Source organism: Amblyomma maculatum, chromosome 4 (genome assembly GCF_055883805.1).
Source record: "Amblyomma maculatum isolate TAMU_Amacu chromosome 4, ASM5588380v1, whole genome shotgun sequence".
Lineage (NCBI taxonomy): Eukaryota > Metazoa > Arthropoda > Arachnida > Ixodida > Ixodidae > Amblyomma > Amblyomma maculatum.
The window spans coordinates 9,710,546-9,733,487 of record NC_139347.1 but is presented as its reverse complement, the minus strand read 5'-3'; the positions used below and the strand labels follow the sequence as shown (position 1 = coordinate 9,733,487).

Genomic DNA, 22,942 nt, shown 5'->3' with positions numbered 1-22,942 from the left:
GTTGATAGACCTATGTCTTCAGTCTAGCCTAAGCGGAAATTAGTCACGGATAATAGTTTAGCGTATTATGCAATCCCCAATGGGGGTTCCAAAGTCACGAACCGTTTAACGAATAATAAGCCTGGTCTTAGAAAGGAAGTGGTGCACAGCACCGGAACAGCTGCAACAAGTGATCAGAAATCTCTTGAACTCATTATGTTATTTCAATGCATTCACAGAACTGCTGACCGCCGCCGATATAAATATGGCTGCATGCACACTGAGTGGTTAACGTAATGGATTTTTTTAATTTTGAGAACTCCGTAAAATGAATGCAAAAATACGAATTCTGCTTAGAGTTCATCTGGCTTTAACGTATGATTCACATTTAGCTGCTAAAATAATAAAAAAATAAATAGGCCGGAGCAATTATATGTAAGAGCTTGTGCATAGCTCGCTATTATTGCTGTCGTGCGATTACATGAACTAGCACTCTAACAAGCCAACTTTAAAACTAAAATCTCAATCTCCTTACTATTTTACTGTTATGTTCAGGGAGAGTTTGTCCCCTAATACGCCATGCAGCCACGAAAAAAATATTGTTATTGAGCCTAATAGAAGTGCGCCGCTAAGACGGAAAGAGTAGCATTTTTATCCACGGTCACTAAACGTAAGAAAATGTAACATGAACACCAGCCACGTAGATGCAAAGCGATCGCTGTGCATTTACGTGCTTTTCTTAACCTAGAGGCAGAAATAATCTGGTACGCAGTGCTCGCCCAGCTGATTCGGGGAAATAGTTTTCTAAATCCAACGCCCATGCATCGGTAATTGCCAAACACTCACGTTAGCACCGAATGTTCCAAAAACGTTTCCAGCGAATAAAGCTTTCCAAGACGTGGCGCCATCACAGGCAAAGAGGCTGTGGGCGCATAAGAGTACTCGTTTGCACTTCTTAAAGCAAATTGACCTTCAAAACTAATTCGAATCTGTAGAAACTAGAAAAAGATAATTTTTAGAGAGAGCCGATACTATTTTGCCCTTGCTCCGAAAATGGCACATGCAAATAGCCTACACTCAGAAGCCGACCGAAAAGAAAAAAAGTGGCTCGGCGAAATCTAATACGAGCTCGCAGTTGAGTTGGCGACGGTACCAGAGAGCAATCACGCTCTGGGCTGATACTGCTGAGCAGATCTGTTGGATAAGGATACTAGTTCTATGTGTCGATACAAACAAGTAAACAACCGGTTCTATGTGGCTGTGAGTGTTGGCTGTGCTTTTGGCGCGAACACATACCGTACAGTATACGTCGATCGTGGGCCAACTGACCCAGATCTGCAAATCGCTTATGTAAGGCGGCAGTCAGGACTGCCTTTCGGCTAATTCATGACCTCCTATCGGAATGGCGAAACTCAGATTACCGGTCGCCGCATTGCGGCTATGCCGCAATTCTTTCTCAAGGGGTTCCAAAACGCAGCCAAGGTTTGTGGCTCGGTCAGATGCGATTGTGCGCGCCTCTGGCAAGCTTGTGTAGGGATCGACGCCTCGCCAATCCGCTACAGGTTGGTTGGCTTATTTCCGATTTTTGGAATTGCGGAGACATTTACAGGGTTTTATTACTGGATGGTTGGACGCGTGGTTTGCATAAATAGGAAGGGTTTGTCTACGAACTGAAAACGCAATTTAACGGTAGTCTTGAGAATAGTACCAGACTAAGAAATAAAGTTCTGTGTCTGGGTTTTTTGTCTGGTCTCATCTGTATAACTCCGGTCTCTACCGCAAGCATGGCGTTTGAAGCCGCGTCGAAGTTAAAAGATGATGCGACAAAAAACCTCCGCTAAGGGGTGAATTTCTGGCTACCATAATAAAATTGAAGCTGCTCCAGTGAAACCCGAATCTCAAGGATGAAACCAACGAATGTATCGCAGAAATAAAATTTGCAGCTGTTCATTTCATTCTGCCGCAACAGATCGAGTGGTTATGCCTGAGAAATGCAACAATTTGGGAGAGTTGGCATGCACACATGAGGCACTATTGTAACGCACAGAAAGAACCGTACAAGGTGAGGAGAGCATACACCCACAAAACTAAATTAAGTTAGCGCTTTTGACAGTGTGTTTGTCTGCGCCTCCTGTGCCGTTGCAAGATATCTAGAGAAAAAAGTGTAAGCACAGTCGACGAATTTTATTTCCTAAACAGGGCACTTCATGCGCGAAAATGTCACAAAAGTTGATTTACCCCTTGAAAAGAACGCTTCGTGGAAAGTGCCTCTCTTACTGCCGTTAAAAGCAACCGGAGGGCCTTTAAAATGGATTGTACATTGGTCTAGGTAATGGCCTGACATCACTGTAATTGCGAGCAGTATTACCTGCATAGACACCGCGCGAAGAAGAGTGTACACGCCACAAGCGCTATACAAAAGGGGCTAGTTGGTGGCTTCATGCCACCGTCAGTTGTATATGCTTTGTAAGAATAGGCGCAGCAGTATAAGCAGTCAACACTGGCGAAGGAGATGATCACAAGTGCGTCGTGGAATTCCGGCCGATTTTCAAACCAACGCCTATAATCCTTGGACCCGGACCTGAAACTCCCGCTCCGCCCGGCCTACCACGATGAGATGGAAATTTGCTGCGTCGTCTTTGGCTTCGTGTTGTCGTGACGAAAGGCTACTTCCCTGATATCGACATGGCTGATGATCCTGCGGGCCATACCCATGGGAGTGAGGATACTATTTCACACATTATTTGCGAATGTCTTAATAAAACATTAACGAAAGACAGTCTCCCCGCCGTCCATTAGAGAATCTTGACCGACGCCTGTTCTCGGACAATGGTTGCGTCGACCATCAAAGTTGAAGGCCTGTCAAGCCCTGCCCCGGCTTCCTAAGAGCGTCGGGCTTGCAGGATAGGCTGTGACTGTTCAGCGCGTTTCTGACCTCCTGACTTCTTTTGCCCTTTTACTCTCCTTTCTTCTTCACCTTTATATCCTTTCATCCCTTTTTCTCCAGCGAAGGGTAACAATCCGCTTTAGAGCGCAGCATTTTGGCGCTCGTTCCTGGGTTTCGCGTCGGCGTCGGCCTCGTAACCAGCTCCGCCCTCCTTTCAGCCCCACAGCTCAGCCCCCCTCTTCTTGCGCGGCGCCGACCGCACGTGTTATCTGATTGCTGCGAGCGATCTCCCGTTCGCCGCTGTTTATACCCCCCCCCCCCCCCCCCCCCGCTTTCTTTTTGCGTGGCGGCGAGGGTGCCCTCCGGTTGCCGAAACGCTGGCTCGCTTTCATCGGATCACGGTACGTGCATCCCAAGCCGAAACGCAGAGTCACGTTCTCTTCACTCTGGCTAGCGCCGTCAGCGGCGTCAGCGGCAGCAGTCAGTCGCTGCTATCTGTTCGTCGCGCAACGTTCCTATGGGCCCACGCGCTACCTCCCGCAACCTCCCGATAACTTGATTGCTTTCTTCATTTCTCCGATCACAAAGCTTCTTTCATGACAGCCAAGAACTGTTCTTGGAGTGTTTCTTGAAGGGTTATTATGACTGAAAAATTGAGTGAAAAATTAAAAAAAAAATGTCTGTAATTGTACATACGTGTCTTGCTCAAAATCGTTACCTCAATCTATCGAAAAGGTGAAACAGCTGATGAGCTGCGCTTAAATTTTGCATTAGAAATTAACGTAATCGTCGGCAAATTTTTCTTTTCCGGGTTAACCTCTTCGCCTTTTCTAATCCTCCTCCTCATCTAAGCATTGCAATTGCAACAATAATTGGTGACTTAGGAATTGTAAATATCTTGGGGTATGCGCTTTCTTTGTTTTACTTTGTCAGCTATCAACGCTTACAAACATTGGGCCGGAGAAAACTGCGGAGGAAGAAATAGAGCAAGCCAGGGTTTGTGATAACGGGTTGAATAAAAATATGCCCAAAATATTCGCGCACACTTGCAAAAAGTAGCCAACTGTCTACCATTTGCCGGCTATTTGGTGACAAGAATGTGTTCCAGCCGGGTGCGTGACTACGCCTCTTTATTTGGACTTCCGTACGGTACGCAGATGAGCTGTGCTTAGCACAAGCTCCAGAAATGGAGTCTATAAAGCCTTGACGATTCATAATTATGCTTAGTGTTCATGAAAATTACTTCCGATGCCAACCTAATCCTTTCTCGCATCGTTTTCATTTAAATGCGGTTGCGACCTTTCCAAGTTTTTGAAGATATGAATGCAGTGTCGCTCATTAAGGACAACAAAACTCGCTCGTGCATTTTGAAAGTGGCTTCTTCGCTTGAAACCAAGCCGGTGCGACCGCGTTGATAAAACTGTGTTTCGTAAAATACGTTCGGTGAAGTAGTTTCAACGAAACTGTTTCAATAAACATTGCAACGTAATATACGACTAAGCAGCTTTTGGCCAAACTTCCAAAAACAGCGAGAAAAGCAGTGGTAATAATTAGGCCGCCTGATAACAATAATAGCAGGAGTCTTCTCCGGTTCCTGCAAAAAATGCTTTACATGATTTAATATGTACGCCTTACGGCCTGTTTTCGAAACAAAGAAATAATTAGAGCGACGCTATATGAGGTTTTTGAAGCGTGGTCACCACGAAAAGCGCAGCGCAAGTGGTCCAGTCAGCTATTTCAGCATCTATATTCGATTACCGGATAAAGAACCTCTGCCCTAGTGTAACTATTGGCCCAGGTTAGGGCTACGTTTTAACGACTAACTATGAAATGTTCAAGCTTTCTAGTTTAAGATCAAACACCTCGAGCTTAATGCTGTGCGCACTTGCCGTGATAGGCTGCCAACCATTCATAGGCCACACACAAAAAAAGGGATTTATACTCCGATATGTTCTACTTTTACTGCGAAGTTTTCATTGGCATATTACGGGCAGTGGGCAGCCCCGAGGATATTTACGAGGTCATCAGTTTGCGCGACAACGGCAATCATCGCGGAGAGTTGCGATATCAGATTGGCAAACGTGACTGCAGATCTAGCCTTGCCCTAGAAGCTCAGTTAGCGATGCCCAACGCATTTATTTGACTCAGTGGCGTGCCCTTTCTTTTTTTTTTTTCTAATTTGTTAGGAAAGGCTTGCGGTCACGAGTATGTGTACCCTGCTATAGTAAACAGCTGTGGTCCTACAGCGCGTTGGTCCTTGCACAAAAACAAAAAGCTGGTTGCTGCGAAAACTGGAAGAGAAGACTAGTCAGCATCTGTATTTTAACTATGAACTGCTATAGCATCGCTTGCGGACACTGAAAAAGAACAAACATTGAACAGGAGAGAGAGAGAGAGAGAGAGAAAGAGAGAGAGAGAGAGAGAGAGAGAGAGAGATAGATAGATAGATAGAGAGAGAGAGAGAGAGAGAGAGAGAGAGAGAGAGAGAGAGAGAGAGAGAGAGAGAGAGAGAGAGAGAGAGAATTTTAACTGGTTCGCGGTATTGCGTGGCGGTTTTCCTTCGTACAGAAACAGAATGACAATGGCTTGGGCTGCTTCCCGGGCCACTAGTGTGCAGCTTGCGCTGCTCAAAGAAACCCTTGCGAACCAGCTGCACCTCCCATTCCGTTTGACAACTCACTTTCGTTGGCAATGCCATTCATTGGCAGGCTTGCCATAGAAAACTTTAAGAGAAAGGGTTATTTTTATTGTTAACTTTCGGTAAATAATTGTTTTTATTCTACAATAACTAAATAGCCTAGACTACCATTACGTGTGCTCTAACAGAGCTTCATTTCTTTAAAAAGTATTGTGTAATGTGAGACCACCTGGGGTTAAAGAACCCCAGGTGGTCGAAGTTACCCGGGGCCCTAAACTACGGAGCCCCTCATAGCTCGAGTCACCTTGGGACGTTATACCAAACACGGACTAATTGATTGCTTACTTTTGTTAATAAAAGTGCGTATGCACGTCCTCAGAATACTACAAGTGCTGATTGCCCCCTTCCCGCTCCTATATTCCAAAGTTACAATGGCTTAGCCAAGAGACGGTTGCTTCCGTACTCTTCACCTAATGTCACATACAACCATAGGTCTCTATCTTGTTCTTTACATTGTCCTCTAATGCGCACATTTATTAAAGACAGATCCACAGTGCACATTCAGGGAGTTTGAGCTGATGCCGCAATCTATCCTTGACATAACCGTTACAACAGGTGTTAGTCTCAGCAGTAAGACAGTGTGTGTACGACGTGATCACAACACAATAAATATAATTATAAAATTTCTGCAGCAATTCTATCATCGAGGTGGGCCCTCAAGCGGTGATGTTGCATGAGCTAACGTCGAACAACTTGAAGATGTTAATCGAAACTACTTGCTGGACGTAGCCCAGAGCAATCAAACTTTCAGCCGGTAGCAAAGTATGAAGTAAAGAAAGCGTTAGAAGCGATGAAAAGGGGGAAAGTAGCTGTTGATGAGCAGGTAACTGCAGATTTGTTTAAAGATGGAGGAGGGATTGTGCCTGAAAAACTGGCTATCCTGTATATGAAATTATTCACGACAGAGCGCTAAGATTATCCTAATTCATAAGACTTGAAAAATTATAGATCAATCAGCTTGCTCTCCGTCATGTTCAAGTTATTTGCTAACGCTTTAGCTAAGGAATCGGGCAATCTTTGACTTCCATAAACCAGAGGATCAGGCAGGATCTCCTAAAGGCTACTATATAATGGATGACATCCACACTATCAACCAGGTGGTAAAAGAATGATCGGAACATAACCAGCACTTATCCATATCATGCATAGATTACGAAAAAAGAAACAAATGGTGATGGTTTCAATATGGCTTGAATCTAGCCGTACGCGCGGAAGGTCTGTTAAGCATGGTTTTGCATGGTTTAGTAAGGTTTTACACGAGTTTGATGTTTTGAATTGGGGAAGGCTCAAGTAAGGTGTCCAAGGAGAAAGGGTGATAAACACTGCGCCTGTCATTTTCTGTAAACCAATTATAATATTTAGAAAGAAAGACGCAGTATCTGCCTCAGTTTTCTGTGGACAACCACACTAAATTAGGTCAAGGCCACTGCTCCTTTTCGTTCCACCATTTTTTTAAAACTGATAGCTTAAACGTGCAGCTCGTTCTGTCGAAAAGCTGTCGGCATAGTCCCCGTTGCGGTAGTAATACAGTAGTCACCACGTGTGGGAAATATCTGGGGCGGGGAAAACATTCTCATCAGGGTAATTGTTTTTATTTGTCGAAGAGAGACTTGAGCCCTCTTGACAAAAAAAGTTTCAAAGTCTACAGAAGCTATTAGGTCCATGGTTGATGTATGCACTGCAGAAGCGAGCACTTCTGCCGTTTAAATCGTTCCTTGCAGGCAGTGACATTCTTGGGAACTACTAATTTAGTACATGTGGCCCATTCAATGAGCCCAGTCAGCTGCTTTTCTCTGTGAGTACTAATGCATATGTTATTTGTTGTTACTGCGTTTGCGCAAACTAGCTTATTACTTCGCTTTGCGGTTAGTGAGTAATTCAACAACTTTGTTATTTGCTTTGCTGTGTATATCACAATTGAGCTTACTGTTGTTCTTATGTAATGGTTTAGTCATATCTCTTATGTATATTAAGTCGAAAGCCTTTATAGTGTTATGGAACGAAATCCCGTGCGCGGATGTGCGCGGGATCCGTACATTGGATCTGTGCGTTGGATCCGTACGTTGGATCTTCGTTTCGATGGAGGCGAAACGAAGAGGCGTCCGTGTGCTGTGCGATGTCAGCGCACGTTAAAGAACCCCAGGTGGTCGAAATTACTCCGAAGCCCTCCACTACGGCTCCTCTTTCTCCCTTTCCACTTTCACTCTCACCTTCCTCCCTTCCCTTACGGCGCGGTTGAGGTGTCCACAGAAAACAAGTGAGACAGTTACCGCACCTTTCCCTTCCTATAAATCAATCAAATAAATCAATCAGGAAGCGGAGGTGGCTCAGCTACAGAGCCAGTAGCAGGCCCGTGCATTTTCTTTTCCTACTTCCTACAGCCACAACAACAACAGGTCCCTATGTGGTCGAAATTACTCTGTAGCCCTCCACTACGTCTCCTCTTTCTTTCTGTCCACTTTCACTCCCACCTTCCTCCTTTCCCTTACGAAGTCTTACGACGCGGTTCAGGTGTCCACAGAGACAAGTGTGACAGATTATGCGCCTTTTCTCCTGAACTAATTGTCATTATTATTATATAATTTGGACCACTAAAGTGCGATGAGGAGAAAGCCATTATAGCGCAGTGGACTGTAGCCCTCCACTAGGCACCTCAATCTCACTCGCTTCTTTGACTCTCACCTTCCTCCCTTCCTTTACGGCGTGGTATACATGCGCCCGCGGAGAATTGTGACATATACTGCGCCTTCTCTATCCTGTAAATCAATTTGAAACGCCGCCGATGCCTTTATAGAATATTGCAAAGATAATCATCGCCGCTAAGGGGCTTGGAAAGGCGAACGAACGCGTGCTCCAGCGACGTTTTACCAGCACAAAGTTGTGCCCGGCTATTATGAAACACTTTGACCCCATGGTCACCGGCACATGCCAGCACTGTGGTGAAAAAGCAGATACCTACCACAGGTGTGGGCCTGCCAGCAAAATTCAGCTTTAACCCCCAACCCTAACCCTACACGAGAGGACTGGGAGGCGGCCCTGCTTGGCTGGTCAGATCTTCAAGCCTAAAACGCCTTGGTCCAGAAAGCCAGGACGGCGGCTTCGACCAATGGGGTCCCGGACTAGGGACATCACCTAGTATGTGGGTCCTCCTAGTGGGTCCACACCTCTACTTCAAATAAAAGTTCTTACTACCACCACTACCTGTACTAACGCCTCCTAGACATCTGGGTAGAGATGGGCAAGACGGCTCTCACTTGAATGGCTCACTGGCTCATTTGCATCTGTAGAGGTGAGTGGGTCGCTCAGGAGGGGCTGGATATTTAATATATATATATATATATATATATATATATATATATATATATATATATATATATATAAACAGGGGGTCACACAACTTTCCCGATTATCTATTTTATTCCAACAGTTTCGGACGGTGGACCGTCCTTCTTCAAGGTAGAATTGAGTATGGAAAAAAAAAAAAAGAAATATATATATATATATATATGTGGTTTGTGGGCTTTAACGTCCTAAAGCAACTCAGGCTGTGAGAGACGCCCTAGTGGAGGACTCCAGAAATTTCGACCACCTGGGGTTCTTTAACGTGCACTGACATCGAAAACGGCCTCCATCTAAAAGCTGCCGTCGAGGCCGGGATTCGATCCCGCGCCCTTGGAAACAGTAGTCGAGCGCCGTAGCCACTGCGCCACCCCGGCGGGGCATATATATATATATATATATATATATATATATATATATATATATATATATATATATATATATATATATATATATATATATATATATATATATATATATATATATTGTAAAGAAGACAAAATCGCCATCACCATTGCTTGTCTCCGGCGCCCATCTCTCGCGCTAAAGCTGTGCTCTGCGGCTGGCAATTCGACCCTGCTGTGCCCGAATTACTGGCAGCGCTAAACGTTCAAACCATCTATTAAATCTACATTTCAATATATATATATATATATATATATATATATATATATATATATATTGATGATGAAAAGTAAAATCAATTTTGGCCCTCACGTGACACAGCAAGCTGTGGCATTTAGCATCAGTTATCAGTTTCTGCCTGCGGAGACGACTGAGGACGGTGCTAAGAAAGTACGCGGAACATTCAGACCCCTTCGCTCACAGTTGTTATTCAGTACGTTATTCAGTTCAGTAGAAGTGGAATCGGGTGTCACACTATATTACGCATACAGAGCCAAAGGTATTGCTGCAGACCACTTTACACAACGAACGAGTACGAGTGCCGGTCCCACTCGTCGGTATGGAACGAATCCACAAAACTTCAAGACAAAAAAAAAAAAAAAAGAAAGTGCAGGCACCAGCAGCAGTACATCCGCGGTACCCGCGGGAAGATCCGAACGCAATGGGTTGGTTGTGACACTGACAAGGAAGGGCGGTATAGTTGCTTTTTCGCTTTGCGTTTTGAATAATCTCACCCGGCTCCGACAGACAAGGCTGAGTGAGTGAGTGAGTGAGAAGACTTTATTTACACCGACATGGACCTCGGGGCAGGGGCTCAGCCAGGGGGAGGGTCTCCTTGCCGGCTTTCCTGCGCCGTGGCCGCAGAGAAAGTCTTGGAGTAAGCCTCCTCCGCCAGGCGTAGGACGATCTTTTGTTCATCCACATTTGGGCTGCGGATGTAGGACTCCCAGGTAATTTGATCAAGGGGATCAGTTTCTTTAGCTCCCGGAGAATCGGGGCATTGCCAGATTAGGTGATTTTGACTCAGAGGTATGTTGCAGAGATTGCAAGAATCTGGGTCCCCTGTCAACTCATTATGCAGAGTAACATGAGGAAAAAAACGATTGGCCTGAATATTTCGCCAGGCCATGCATTCTGAGTGTATTAGGGACCTATCTGGTGGTGGATAGATCCTTCTGTTTAGTCTGGGAATCTCAGAGAGCTCCTTGTAAGTGATGAGGGGGTCTTTGTCTCCGGGTAGCGGGGCTCACTGAACGAGGGAGAACCTGCTTTTCAAAAGAACCGCCGTTCCAGCCATCTAGCAGATCTCCATCCATAGAACAAAAGCAAAAGAACCACCTCACTCACTCTCCAAAAGAACGGCGCACTCCTCTCAAAAGACAGCCGATGGCGAGGGCATTATTGCGAATCTTGCGAGAAAGGGCAGGAGGTCGCTTTCTCGCATCGCTGATAGATGGCGCGGAAATCGCACCCACCTAAGTTCATTGAACGAGAGAACCAGCAACCAGCTCTTCGAAAACTCCGAAAGCTCTACCTGTTAACACATGGCTCCATAGAAAAAATACTTTTGTATTTTCTGTACACTGCCGTCTGTGTGATGTGTCTAAAACAACTGAGCACTGTTACATTAACTGCAAAGACGCAATTCTGTTTTGAAACGTGATGCAAAAAACTCTAAAGAAAAACTTTGTTCTAAATTGGCACAGCGTGCGGTATCTTGCTGTTACACAATCTGATTACGAACCATAAGACATGCTTTTTCTTATTGGACTGCATAGCTTGAGGAAGACACGCATGTTGGATCGCAGCGCTGAACCCGTTGTTCCACCTAGAGTCCATTTTAGCAAAAGGAAGCTGCAACTGAAGGACAGTTATGAAGAAAATGACTTTCAACCTGACTGGTTTCCGCTACTGACACGGTGTTTATCTTCGCCTGCCTTTTAGTTGTGTTTTCTGTTGTGCAGCTCAGCAATGGCTGAGTGCTTTGTAAATAGTCTGTGTACATGCCCTTTCTGCACATAACCGCGTGTAATACCATGTCTGAAAAAAAAAAAAATATGGGCGGGGTGCGGTTGGTAAAGCGCTCAGCTGGGGATCCGAGGGATGGAGGTTCGATTCCCTGTGAAGACGTTTTTTATAACACGTTTATAACATGTAGAGAAGCCTGGGATACCCTGCTGCGAAGCGTGGACCCTGCGATCCAGCACCGCACCGTCCATCTGGCGGAAGAGGCCGCAGCAAGCCAAGGGCTACCTGCCAGCCTCTAATCCGCGGGCGCACGACTACCCGTCTTCACCGGCACGCGTGCCGGGGGCGAGGAACAGGAGGCCCATTTCTGACGGAAATAAAAGCTGTGCAACCAACCAACCAAGCTGGCGGAGCGCCGACACCGACACGGCCGCGCAGCCACGCTAACCGCACGAAGTGCCACGGAAGCCGAGGCTCCATCCCAATTGCGGCGGTTGTCATGACAACGGCTATGCTCTCCGGCACCGACACGGCTGAGGCTTAGCCACGCTAACGGCATGAAAATTGGCGTAGTGAAGCCGTTTTTTTTTCAATCTAATTACCACTTCGCCCAACTGTCTACCTTACTCTAGTGAAGCTATTGCTTCAAAATCAGTGAAAGTTCCATAGATTTGTCACTTCGCGCATTTCGCGGTGCCTGTAAACGAGCAGCAGTGCACATGCGCCAATAACGGTTTTCGCAAAAGGTGCGCCGCATGTTGCGCCGCTGGTTGCCCTCGCTACAGATGAGAGTAGGAGGGTAGCGGCATCTCAGTAGCGCGCGGAGAGGAGAAAGGTAGTTTCCGTACTGCGCATGCGCGCGCCGCCGCTTAGAGCTGACCTATTGGCGCAGGAAAGCGTCTGTCGGTGCCACATGTGGATTATACCTAGGTGGTGGTAAAAACATTTATTGCCATATGTACAAATATTGGGGGAGAAGACCCCTGCATGGCACTTGGGTGCTCTTTCTCAACACGAGAGATACCCTTACAAGACTAAAGAAAGTCCTTGGAGCGCAATCCTGCTCATAGCAGTGGAGATGATCCTGGGCTGGTCTTGATATAAAGTGCTGTCATAAGAGACTCCCAGTAAGACTCTGCGACGTTCGATGATGGGGGATGAGGAAAGGTGGGGCATGTAAGAATGATATGTAAGAAGTCTCCTGGTCTGCCGCAAGGAGAATTTATCTGGGTAGCGGCCATGTAGAAGTTTAGGGTATTGAGCAGTACGTTTGCCTAAACGCCGGTGTACTTTGATGCTTTCAACGGAACGCCGGTTTTGCTCGATCCAACGCTAAAAACGCAGCTAAAGTTTTTGCTCCACATTCGGTTCAGCAGCTTCGAACCCTTCTAATTTTTATGTGGACACTTGACCCGCGCCACTAAGGAAGGGAGGAGGGCGGCAGCGAAAGCGGAAAGAGCGACAGAGGTACCGTAGTGGAGGGCTATGTAGTAATTTCAACCATCTGGGGTTCTTTAACATGAACTGACATCGTGCAGCACACGGGTGCCTTTCTTTTCGATTCAGTCGAAAAGAGGCCCCCACGGCCGGAATTCGATCCTGCATTATTGGCCACAGCAGTCGAGAGCCCTAACCACTGCACAACCGCGGCGGGTTAAAAATTCTCATAATGAAATTTGTTTGGCAAAATGAAAAGAACTCTCCACTACTATTCACCGCTTGCTTAGAGGAAGTATTCCGAGACCTGGAATGGGAACAGTTAAGGTAAGAATTGACGGAGAATCCCTCAGCAATCTGCGATTCGTTGACGACTTTGCCTTGGTATGAAACCCAGGGAACTAACTGCAAAGAATGAATAAGGACCTAGACAACAAAAGCAGGGTACGCCTAAAATTTATATGCAGAATACTATCATACGGTTGAACAGTCTCAAAAAGGGACTGCAATTAACAACACGTATAGCGAGGTGCTGGAGATAGTAAGAAAATACGTCTACTTAGGACAGGTAATAGCCGCAGATCCGGACCACGAAATGGAAAAAAATCTAGAAGAATCAGATTGAGATGGAGCACATTTCGCAAGCACTCACACATCGTGACTAGCAGTTTACCAGTATCTCTGTATATATTACAAGTGTATCTTGCTGGTCCTCACATAATGGGGCAGAAGCGCGAAGGCTAACAAAATCAGTTCAACCTAATTTGAGGACAACATAGAGAGCTATAGAACGGAAAGTTGTAATTGTAATGTTAAGAGAGAGGAAGTGTGCAGAGTTGGTCAGCGAAATAATGAGTTAATGACATTCTATCTGGAAATCAAGATAAAGAATTGGGCAAGGGCAGGGCATGTGATCCGAATAGAGGACCGCTTATGGTCGCTAAGGCTAACAAATTGGATTCCATGGGAAGACAAGCGTGAAAGGTGGCAGCGGAAAGTTAGGCGGGCGGATGCGAATAAAAAGTTTGTGGGGATTAAGTGGATGCAGCTAGTACTAGGACGAGTTAATTGGAGGAATATGGGAGACACCTTTGCTCTGTAGTGGGTATAGTGCGGCTGATGATGAATATTATGAATTTGCGATTGAGTCACCTGTACGTTATTGTTGTCCTAATATTTAATGAAGATGTCTGTAATTGCAATCGCTGATGTGCCGCACGCAGATCATTTATATGTAAAGATGCTGAACCATACTTGCTTCTATTCGGCTTTGCGGTTTCTTGTATTATTCTTTTGCTGCATTTCTGTTTGGTCTCTTCCAGTTATGTATTCGTCAATAGTCACGCTTACACGAGCTGTATTGGCGTGGGAGAGTTTTATGCCGGGGACTGTGCTTAAGGAAGCGAAACGTCGATTGTACTTTCCCAGTGAGATATTAGCCACGGCATATTCCGGAAAATGGTAAGGAGAAATTCCTACATGAATGTGTATATACGCGGGCGTGCTGAACAGCTTACTTAGAATTAGTAATATGCTTTACCATATTAACGGCCAGCATGTTGGCGACCTCACGGATCAGACAATTTTGATCCTCGAGTGCAGAGGACTGTGGATGCTGCTAGCGCCCGTTTAGGCGGATGAATAGATTGAAGTGCCGACGACAGAGTATGAGTGCCTCGAGTGACATGTCGGAAACAGGAGCTGGCATTTGGCTCGTGCCGTAGTTTGTCTGTTTATATGCGAACGCTCTGTAAGAATCTGCATTCTTCTTGACGTAAAGGACCACATCTCTGCTGTAAAGAGCGGTGCGTAAAGTGAAGATAGCTTTTCTCGCATAGGAGGAACAAATTATATACTGCAAATTAGCAAAAAAAAAAAAAAAAAAAAAAACGATATGCAAGACCACACAAGAAGCTCAGCAGACAGGAGGTCTGGAGGATCATACAAGCTAGGACCTTCACAAACGTAGAAAAGTACCACAGAATCCGGTCGTATAATTCAAAAATCATCCATGAACCGCGTGCGCAGAAGTTTCTTATATAATTCACATAATAAGCAATTGCTAAACAAAATGGTTAGATAATTAAAACACCTCAGCACAAAGTCAAACGGAGTAGGAGGCGGAGCTTGGCTACACGGGCTTCTCTTTGCCATTGGGACCCTAGACCAAGGAAAACCCCCCGCGCAATACCGTGAACCAATTAAAGTTTATTATCTCTCTTGCTTTTTCGACTATCGGTGAAACTGAATTATTCAGAATAAGGGAGCTTGAAGGAAAAGAAAGGAAAGTTTATCACAAGAGATTTTTGTTTTCGAGGAGGTTCGCTCATTAAAAGAAGCTTGTTGTTATGCTCCTTCCGTTTTCTTACGTAAGATTGGAGCCAATAACTGACGTAAAGGAAAGCATAGGGGAAACATTTTTGTGTTGATCAATGATTTCGTGTACGGTGCTCGACCACTGAGCCATGCGAATGCTGTTTAATTTTTCGCTTTCTTAGGAATTTGTGTGGCATAAGTAACCTATCCTTGACGTTGTTCGCCAGCGCCACCCTCCTACACAGCGGCGGGCGTGGAAAGTTCTACGATACTCTTGGTCCCTAATTTGCAACCTAATTTTAGAATGACCCTCAAAATTTGACTTATTTGACCAAGATTGGTGTATTACCAGATTTAGGTATGGCTAGCTGAATGATGACGTCCAAGTTTAGGTCAGTCGCCTCCAAAAGTTGGTCCCTGAAGCCTCCGAATTTGACTTCATCCGAATTTGACAAATATTTGTGTCCAAAATAATTTCACTATGCTGAACTCAGTGGTTCCTTACAAATTTAGGTGGACTAACCCCAAAATTTGGTTGCCTAAAACACTACAATTCGACATCGTCCGAGTGTGACCAAATTGGTGTCTAACCTGAGTATATCCAACTCTGTTATGACTAAAACATTGGGTAGGCCATCCTCAAAATTTGATCACTGAGTACCAAAACTTTGACATCGTCCGAATGTGTGCCCGACATCGCCTAACCCGCATTCCGAGTTTACGTCGTTATCGAAGTGTCACTATCTCCTTGATCTTAGCCGTCTGACTGGTTGAAACGCCGGGACCAGAAGTGGTGGCAACCATAGCGGCCTCTGGTTCCGGAGTTGGCTCCAATCAGTGACTCGAGGCCAAGGTGATAGTGACACTTTCGATAACGACGCAAACTGGGAATATGACCCTAATCTAACTAGCCAACTCTGTAGTGACCTCTAAATTTAGGTGGGCCACCACCAAAATGTTTCCCTTGGCCGCCAGAACTTTACTGGGCCCAAATTTGACCAAACTCGGGGCCGAAACTATTTTGTTCTGCCAACTCAGTGGTGACTTCGAAATTCATGTGGGGCCCTCCGAAGATTTGTCATGCTTAAACATTCTCCGAGCTGGGCGGCTATGTGCACGCTTGAAAATTTTTTATTTCATTTCTCCATCCCGAAGCCTTGGCATGAAGCCTAATACGTGAGCAAACGCAGCCTACACATCACACATACTTGACAAGTGGTTTCTTGGCAGACACAAAACACTCAAAATGAACTCATTTACTCACTGTCAGGAACAGTTTACAGCCGATCTAAAACATCTTATACGGCAATGCGCATCTTTTTTACAAGGAAGAAACAAAATTACGCATATTCTACATGACGACATGCCGACTCTAGCACACAAGATACTATCAAACACCGCAATACAACATGCCATTGCCACCCATGGCAGTGAGAGCGGCCTGTTTCGAGTAGTGTAAGAGATGTCGACCTACAACGCGCAGATCGGCAGCATTGCAAGCAACGAGAAACAGGTTGAAGAAGCGTGAAAAAGCGAGAAACTACATTCCTATCCCCCTTAATTCAATAATTACCCAAACAGGGGCCGAGAGTTATCCCTTTAATCAAATAAAGGCTTTATTCATTCATTCATTCAATTTTTTTGCTTCCATTTGCTTCCGACTGATTTTCTCCTTGTAGAGGTACAACAACGCCTATATTTCTGCGACGGGGGGCCATGCCGCTTTCGCGCAAAAGGTGGGTGTCACGTGTGTAAACTGTAAATTTGTTGGGAGTAGGAGCGGCTGACGACACACAACGCGACTGCATAAATATAATTCAGAAAAATGCGGCCTAGCGCTGTCACTGCACAGTAGCTGGACCGCCCCACGGCGCTTCTAGGCAAGCGTCTGCATCATTTAATGACCACAAAGCAGGGCAAGAAGTTGCAGCAACCGACTGAACCTCCTCCGATTGAGAGCGTTATAGAAGTTATGCGAAGCGATTAGGGAAGGTTAATACAAAGGGTAAAAGAAAACAAAACAAAAGAAAAACAGCAAATACATTTAATCGTGGGAGTATTGCATATAGCTTGTCGTTTTGTGCCTCTATTGAAAAAGATTATGCTGCTGGACATATCAGCCGCCTCAGTCGCGATCAGGTTACTGAAGATTGCCGCTGCCGCGGCAGCGCTGGTATGAAGAGGAACGCGGTAGTGTAGGGTGTGCCGATTCTGATGGCGTATGCGTCCTATGTCACGTACGCCCATCAAATGCGATAAGTACGAAGGCTTTGAGGGCAGTCTCCATGGGTGGTGTCAAGGCGAGCGCAGCGTTATACCACGCAATAATCGAAAGACCTGACGCACGTTCATGTGTTTGCGGCGCGACGTTTGACTCTCATTTGTGAAAGTGCAGCCGCGCATCTCAAGCGCTCTGAAGTGCCCCATCCGCTCAACAGCAGACTGCGCTTTTTGAGAGAGGGCAAGAAGGAGAAACGTAGACCATGCGCCTTTTCTCGAAAATCGCCAAGGCTGTGGCTTCCTCGAATGGCGGTAAGGCTTGCTCAAGCCGCCTTTCCTGTTTGTTGAACAAGACAGGAACCACTGATGACGAACGACGTAGAATATATACGCATTGACTGACGTTCTATGGTGGGCTTCAGCGGCTGTCGTCAGCTGCATTTTGTGCACGCTTCAAATAAACCCTGCCCGCGGCATATGTGAGCTGTCTGATGGTATATTTTCATTTTACCGTAATTGTCACAGATTCTTCTTTTGCCGTTTAACACCAATCGCACGAACGATGCTGACACCCTTAGCAACATCTTCGAAATGCTGCTACATACGACCTCCCGCTGCATTGGCTCAGGGGTCACTCGCTCGAATGCTGAACCCAAGGACGCGGGATCACATCCTGGCCTCTGTTCGACTGAGGTGTTTTAAATGCAAGGCGCCCGTGTACGGCACGATGCCCGGTGTATGCTAAAAACCCGAGGTGGTCGAAATTTCTAGAGTCCTCGAATAAGGCGCCCCTCATAACCCTAGTTACTTTAAGACGTTAATTTTATTAGCGAATCTGAACTAGTTCCCTCGAACATGCAGCCAACGCTCATCGGTGCCACGAGGCTGTATGCTTATTTGTATACGGCTTGAAAAAGGAGGCACCGTTTGGTTCCCGTTCTAATATAGCTTGTCTTTCAGCAGGCAGGTATCTAACATGTGTGTTAGTATAGTAGTAAAATAAAAATGGAGCAGGCAGTACGGATAGAACGAAAAGGAGACAAAAAATCGTCCAGTCCCCACAAAGTGCCCTATACCGCGTTCCTAGTAATATAGCCTAAGGCCTATAGCCCCGCCGCGTTGTGCGCGGCTACTTCGAACAAATCAGGTTTAGATCCGTCCGCATCGCTCCCTTGTGAATAGATCCTGAAAAAAAAAAAGGCACATGCGTTTAGTGCGATGTCATAACATGCCAATTATTTACCCAATGAGGCTGAAATCAATCCATAGCCGGAATATGTTCATGACAGCACATAGCCTATGCGCGAATAACGTGTTAACAAAACCCTGAATTACTACACATGACCAACAACATGGCTAAAGCTGCCTGACCTACCATTCCTGGGCATATTTTTAATCCTTGATTAAAGCCGACCGAAGCACATTACAGCGTTGACCTTGCCCCCATCTATGAACCGACTCAATGTGACTGCTGACTGAATGAGAACTGCTCCTAACTTCTCAAAATCTTCCCATTCTTTGGCATCCTGTAGGTCGGCAGAAAATTTCCGGACCATCAGTGGTATAAATTGTCAGCTTGCACTTATCTTCGGCAAAAAAAGTGGGAATTCCGAGCCCCGGTTTTGCTGCTCCTTCCTTGAGGCGGCAGTGAATGGGCGAAGTCAGCACGCAGCGCAGCGGCGGCCGACGCCGCTTGGCACACTGACCCACACTGCGCTGAGGGCAAAAGTGGGACGTCGTTGAGCGCGGCGTGTTCCGAATTCGCTCTCGTTGTGACGGCGGCGTGCTCTCCCCTTCTCCCTTTGCGTTTGGGTGCCTTGCCCTCTGCCTCGGGTCGCTCACTCGGGCAGCGTTGGCTCCGCCTAATTGGATCGAATGCGTTTCGCAATGATGGACGGGCCACTGGCGCTGCCCCAGGTCGCCTAGGTTGGCAGGATTCGATGGTGACTCGCCTGTCTAGCGCTCTGAGACCCGTTGTACGGCAACGACCGCTGACACTGACTAGGAGACGGGTTATATATTTAGTTTGTCTATTTCTGTTTTGTTTCTTGCATCCCCAGAACAAGTGAGCCAAAGGCCAACCGACAGTGCTGAATCGTCTGAGGACCCTCCGCGTAAAAAAAGGTGCTACGGTGTCTGTCATTCCGATAGGAATTCGATCGCTCTTGGTATTCTTCCGGATGCGAATGGGCTGCACGCATGGACGCCTGCACTTCCGTTCATACAGTGCCTTTGTTGTTGTGACTATTTTTTATTTGTTCCCGCTCTTTGCCCCTTTCCTGGCTGAGTGGAGAATGCAACTGTCTCATGTTACTTTTTCTTTTCTGCCCTTCATATAAACTACCATTAGGCAGGCATGAAAAGTTGCTTCATTTCGTCTTCGTCGTGATTACAGTATGGCGATGAACTTAAACAGCTTCAAGCTCCCAGGAGTGCAATCCTCTTTAGAGTAGCCGTGCCAGATAGGTTTCAAACATGTGTTAAAGTCACAATATATTGTGGCGCTTTTGCTGCTGTTTATTTCTCAACGCGTTTTAGCTAGTGCTACTTAAATTCAAGGAAACTATAGGTTGTGTAAGCAGCCAATGAATTTGGCGGCTCTGTTCGGACCACAAGTTTTGGCATCACTATAAGGTCTATATAGTATAACGATGAATTGTGTGATCCACGGCTATCAGCGTGCACTGTTTACATTGGAAGCCACCACATTGATCTCCAAGAAGCCAGTTAAGGTGCCATGAAATGACGAGTAGCTGCCATAGGCAGTTTCTAAAGCCCCTGATCTCGCCATAGTGCCTTTGACGACGATCTCCAAGCGACATTCTAGTTACCCTTGCCATTTCATTTCTTTTCGATGTAGTCATATTTGTGTGCTGATACACAGGGTGCTGCATATGCAACATTGACACGGGCATGCTAAGAAGTACTCCAAGGATTCAGGACAACTTAAATATCTGTATCCGTGTAGCGTCCCGAGTTCATGAACGAGGCACAGCACTTGACATCCGAAACAACGAATAAGAACTTTCCATATTATACTCCATAAATAAATACGGATGCCTCCCGTACGACGTGCATAGTAGCTTAATGTGTTGACTTGGCCATCTAAATTTTTCTTGCAAATACTGACGACAAATCCTAGTGGTTGAGTTTAGTTGCTGCGGTGCTGTTGAATTGGCAAATAAAATATTGGAACTGCTCTACAATGCTTTTAACCACAGAGGCGGTGTGTTGGCCGTTAATTGGCACCTTTATCGTATCCTTATTGAAGCTTTGTAAGTGCTGCGGTGCACCTCTGTCATCATCTTCCGTTACAACTTCCGTCTTCGACTGCTTGCTACGTAGCAATAAGGTTCAGGCCGCAGGCTTGTACATGAGGGTTGACTACTCCGCACCTTTTTCGAAGTTGAACGTTGCATTTTCAATCTGTTTTAGCGTGACCACTGTACAACGGAATTATGTCGAAAGCGTACACTCAAATGCGCAGCACCATTCCCAAATAGCTCGCGAAAGTCAAGCTACCAGCATTTTCTGTTTGCGGAATGGTTCGCCTACATAAAATAGTGCTTTTCGCAATGCCAGAGCGATGTCTGGAGCAGCCGCGCGCAACCGTCTCCCCTTCGCATCAGACCCACATCCCACAAACCGGAACATGGAGATGCGACACACGTAGGACGGGTGCGTCGCCGCTTCCGCTCAGGGATTTCCCGCATCCGCGCAGAAGGCACACACAGACGTGCGGCACCCTTTAGGTCTCCCAACTCGGCAGCTCACGCTCTCTATAAGCGTCTCGTTACGCTAGTGTGGAAGGAAGTAGGCACTCACGGCGTGACACATCGCAACGCATCGTCGTCGTCGCACTCCTGCTGCTCGGCACTCGCCGCCATCTTGGCGCGGAGGAAAGCGAAAGTCGGGGCGGCCTTGCTGCGGTAGCAACCCCAGCAGTACTGGGCTGCCTTTCCCTCCTTCGAGCTGGGCGGTGAACAACCTCGGTGGCGCTGTGGCCACGACGTCGGTCGGCGGCCCCGACGTCGACGATGCCGGTTCGGCATCTTTCTCCCGAGTGGAAGTAGGAACCGATGCCGCCGCTCCGGCGCAGAGAAGGAAGTAACGTTGGAGCAGGGAGCGGACGCCGGCTGCGATTTAGGAGCAGGACCACCGGTATTGCATTCTCGCGTTCTTCCCTCTGGGCAAGAGACGCCGGCCCAGCAGCCCCGCACAGTCGGCCTCCCTCCTCTTGTTCGAATGGGGTAGGCGCAGTAGGCTTCCTTATATACACGATGGTAGCAATTTAACCAGCGCCGTTAACTGGATGAGGTTCTCGAAAAAAACAAACAAAACTGTTCTTTACTGTGTCGCAAGCTGCCAACTAACTGCCCTGCTGTTTGATAGTATACTTCATGCGGAAGTTAGAACGCAGTGCGAGGTGTCCTTTCTAGCTTGATCCGAGTGTCATTTCATTTCGCTTCTGCGTGTCGTCATTTGATGGGCCGAGAGACGAGGCAGCGAGCTGTTATCGATAACTACATGAGTTATCGAATTCCGCTCAGTCCTTACGTAATGTACAAGCCATTAAATCATCCACTGGACGATTGCTTTAAAACGAAGGTGAATAGCTCAAAAAAGTTCGTCTGGCTTGGTAGAGGCAAATTGTGATTGAGTGCCATGTTCGATGTGTCCATGCTGTTTTTGCAAAGCGACTGTGAAGGAAATGAGGGTTCAAAAGCAAGACTCACTAAGTTTTTGATAGTTGGAACTTGTTCCTCGGCACATTACCGTTTGTCTTCACCGAATCCTTTATTTTAAAATGCATCTGTGATACATATTGATTTGTTGTCGGCTTCATCTGCGGACAAATAGAACGTTCTTCAAGGGAAAGAGCCAGCTGTTTGCGGCGAGAACCTACAAATCGAAGAGATAGTTAGCAATCAGCAATTTGTCTTTCACTGAAGGCCATAAAGTCATCATTTGCTTAGCAACATTGAGGTGAAAAGAGGTATTGAAAGAGTGTAGAATATCGCTAGAATGACTCCACTGGTTCAGGTTTCTAACGAGGTCTTCGGTCGAAAGGTTCAAGCTGATCACCGAACTAAGGTTAATCTTTTCACACCAGAGAGTCGTCAAATGTGACAGGATACATCCACAGCGAGACGTTCTGGGAACAGAAGTGTCTCTCTTCTTAAAGAAAAATGTATCTCTAGCAGCGGCATTTGCTATCGCCGCCTGGAGCGCTTGAGCTGTGATCGGCGGAAATGAAAGAGGTAAAGGAGAGACAGAGAGAGAAAAGAGAGAGTGCAGCAACGTAGAGAAAGGACAAGGGCAGAGGTATATAACAATATAAAAAAAAAATGCTGCAATATCAGAGCGCCGCATACCTGATATTGCCCGTGCAGCTATTCGGCTTAAAACTCCAGGCGTGCACATATGTTCAGCTAATGTGAATGAGATGAGAAAAGAAAACGAAGCACTAGCAGGAAGGATACGAGAAAGAAGAAGATTCCCGTGGTTTCAGGTTTTTGAAGATCGCACCCTAGGTTAAGAACAGGATGCCCGCTCCCGCTCCCACTTCAAGAAACAAAAAGCCAAACCCTGGAAGAATAACAAGAGCGGCGTCACTTATGATCGCAAAGAGGCTTTTCTGCTACCTCAATATCAGCTAACAGCCTCAAATTTTCTGCCTGAGGACAACATAA

General features: G+C 46.3%; 1 protein-coding gene across 1 annotated transcript in view; it reads right to left on the bottom strand.

The window, feature by feature from the left end:
* The window catches only part of LOC146190266 (flavin-containing monooxygenase 5-like), a 48,470-nt gene extending 27,274 nt beyond the window's left edge, over window positions 1-21,196 (bottom strand). Inside the window, exon 1 of the mRNA XM_084599781.1 lies at window positions 21,075-21,196. Within this exon, the coding sequence (XP_084455907.1) occupies window positions 21,075-21,136 (62 nt within the window). The 5' untranslated portion in view covers window positions 21,137-21,196. The remainder of the gene's footprint in view (window positions 1-21,074) is intronic.
* Window positions 21,197-22,942: the final 1,746 nt, after the last annotated feature.